Below are 1808 nucleotides of genomic sequence, written 5' to 3'. Positions count from 1 at the left end.
CATTGCCCCAGCGGTCACGCCAGGCCAGCCAACGGCGCCGGTCGCGACTGTAATGGAGACGGTAGGCCCGGGCAAACTCCTTGCCGTGCCCACCGGCGTGGCGGCCCTGGGTGCCCACTAACGTCAGGAAGTGCAGACGCCGGAGGTCAACTTCCAGGAACTCAGCATCGTTGGGGTAGACTGGTCCCGCTGGGCACCAGGCTCCATCCCCATCACTTGTATCCAACCTGAGCCCATGCAAGATGGAGAGGAAGGAGAGGAGATATCCCATGTGAGAGAGTTAGCCAGGGCACTACAATGGAGCTTCCCAGGAAAACCAGGGCTGGTTTGTTTTTGTAGGGTCTCCCTTAAAACCAGAGAGCTGTTTTATAGCAGCTAAGTCCCTTGGGAAACCAGAGGGCCAGTCTGTGAGTGGAGAGTCAAAGGTTGTTCTGTTACAGTTTCCATAAGTACCAGGTTTGCTATGCCAGGGTTTCTTATGAGAACCAGGGCCAAGCTATTACCATATTTTCTGGTGTACACATCCTTTCTCCCCTCAGATCAGGTCACCTCAAATGGAGCTGTGTGTCTTAAGCAAGAAATCTGATTTTTTCCCCTGGTCTGGAATAGAAGCAGGGGTGGATCCAGTGGGAGTCCAGTGGTGCAGTTGCACCCCCTTTCATTCCTGCTCCACCCAAACTTTATAACCAACTGCCTGAGATGGGCAGTGGCATTTCTATCCAGGCTGTGTGGGTCATATGGGAGTGAGTAAAGGATGGGTGATATCTAAACCAACTGGTTGTAATCTTCGGGTGGAGCAGGAAGCAAAGGGGGTGCAACTGCAACATTGCACCTCCCCTGGATCTATACCTGCTGGGGTCTGCTGTAAAAAATAAGGTCCTCTTATAGCCCCATGTGAGACTATCATTTATGGCTGGGTCTCCATAAGCCCTGGGGCTGGTTTGTGATGCTGGACTCTCTACCAAAGGTCCAGGCCACCCCTGCATTTTGCCTCCACCCCACTGCTATTGTACAGTTTCCCATAGAAACTAGGCTGGGCTTGTTTATAGCCACATCTTGGCCCACTCTGGGGCTCTGAGGAGGCTGGCAAAGGGAAGGAGGGTAGGGAGGGAGAGTCCCTCACCAGCTGTGCTCTGGGGTGGGGGGTTTCTGCAACAGAAGGCTGGGGCTAACAGGGTATAGTCCCCACAAATGCAGGACAGTGGTGGCAGTGGGTAGGGCCGCAGGGCAGCCCAGGCACAGGCTCTGGGCGGCTGCAGTGGGGTGGGGCGGGGAGGGAAAGGGGCACGCACAGACTGAGACAGGCAGCCAGGATTGCAGCCTGGTGTGTGAATCACTGCCCAGCATGGCAGGCACGTCTTAGTCTGTGAAGGGGAAGGGACTTGGATGTGTGTGTAGCGGGGAGGAGATTGAAGTTCCCATGGTGAGGGAGGGAGTGGGGCAGGGTCAGAGCCTGGGGCACATGGGGCCTTGAGGAGGGGGCAACTCATCGAACAGAGCCAACTCTTGCCACTGCACACACCCCAGGGGAGGCAAGGGGGCATGTGCCCCTGGATTTGTGCATGGGATGGAGAAGGGCTGCTGCTGAGGGCTGGGCCTTTGCACCCCACTGCCGCTGCCCTGGGAGCCCCACAACACCATGTGACTGCCACTGCTGGGCAGGCACGGAACGTGGCACAGCCTGATGGCGGCAGGTACATGGCATCATGCAGCTCTGGCGGCAGTGGCAGTGGGTTGCAGAGCCCCAGCCTGCAGCAGCAGCCCAACCCTGCCCTGCACACAAATCTGGGGGGCACATGCCCCCTTGT

General features: G+C 57.3%; 2 protein-coding genes across 3 annotated transcripts in view; both read right to left on the bottom strand.

Moving 5' to 3' along the window:
* Window positions 1-1808, bottom strand: part of DDR2 (discoidin domain receptor tyrosine kinase 2) — a 247325-nt gene that overhangs the window by 107511 nt on the left and 138006 nt on the right. The window lies entirely within an intron of this gene.
* Window positions 1-1808, bottom strand: part of DDR1 (discoidin domain receptor tyrosine kinase 1) — a 76243-nt gene that overhangs the window by 49493 nt on the left and 24942 nt on the right. For both annotated transcript variants that reach the window (XM_019502006.1, XM_019502007.1), the window contains exon 4: window positions 1-227. In XM_019502006.1, the coding sequence (XP_019357551.1) occupies window positions 1-227 (227 nt within the window). The remainder of the gene's footprint in view (window positions 228-1808) is intronic.

This window comes from Gavialis gangeticus, unplaced genomic scaffold (assembly GCF_001723915.1).
Source record: "Gavialis gangeticus isolate Ggan-Ray unplaced genomic scaffold, GavGan_comp1, whole genome shotgun sequence".
Taxonomy (NCBI): domain Eukaryota; kingdom Metazoa; phylum Chordata; order Crocodylia; family Gavialidae; genus Gavialis; species Gavialis gangeticus.
This window is presented reverse-complemented; position numbering and strand designations above follow the sequence as displayed.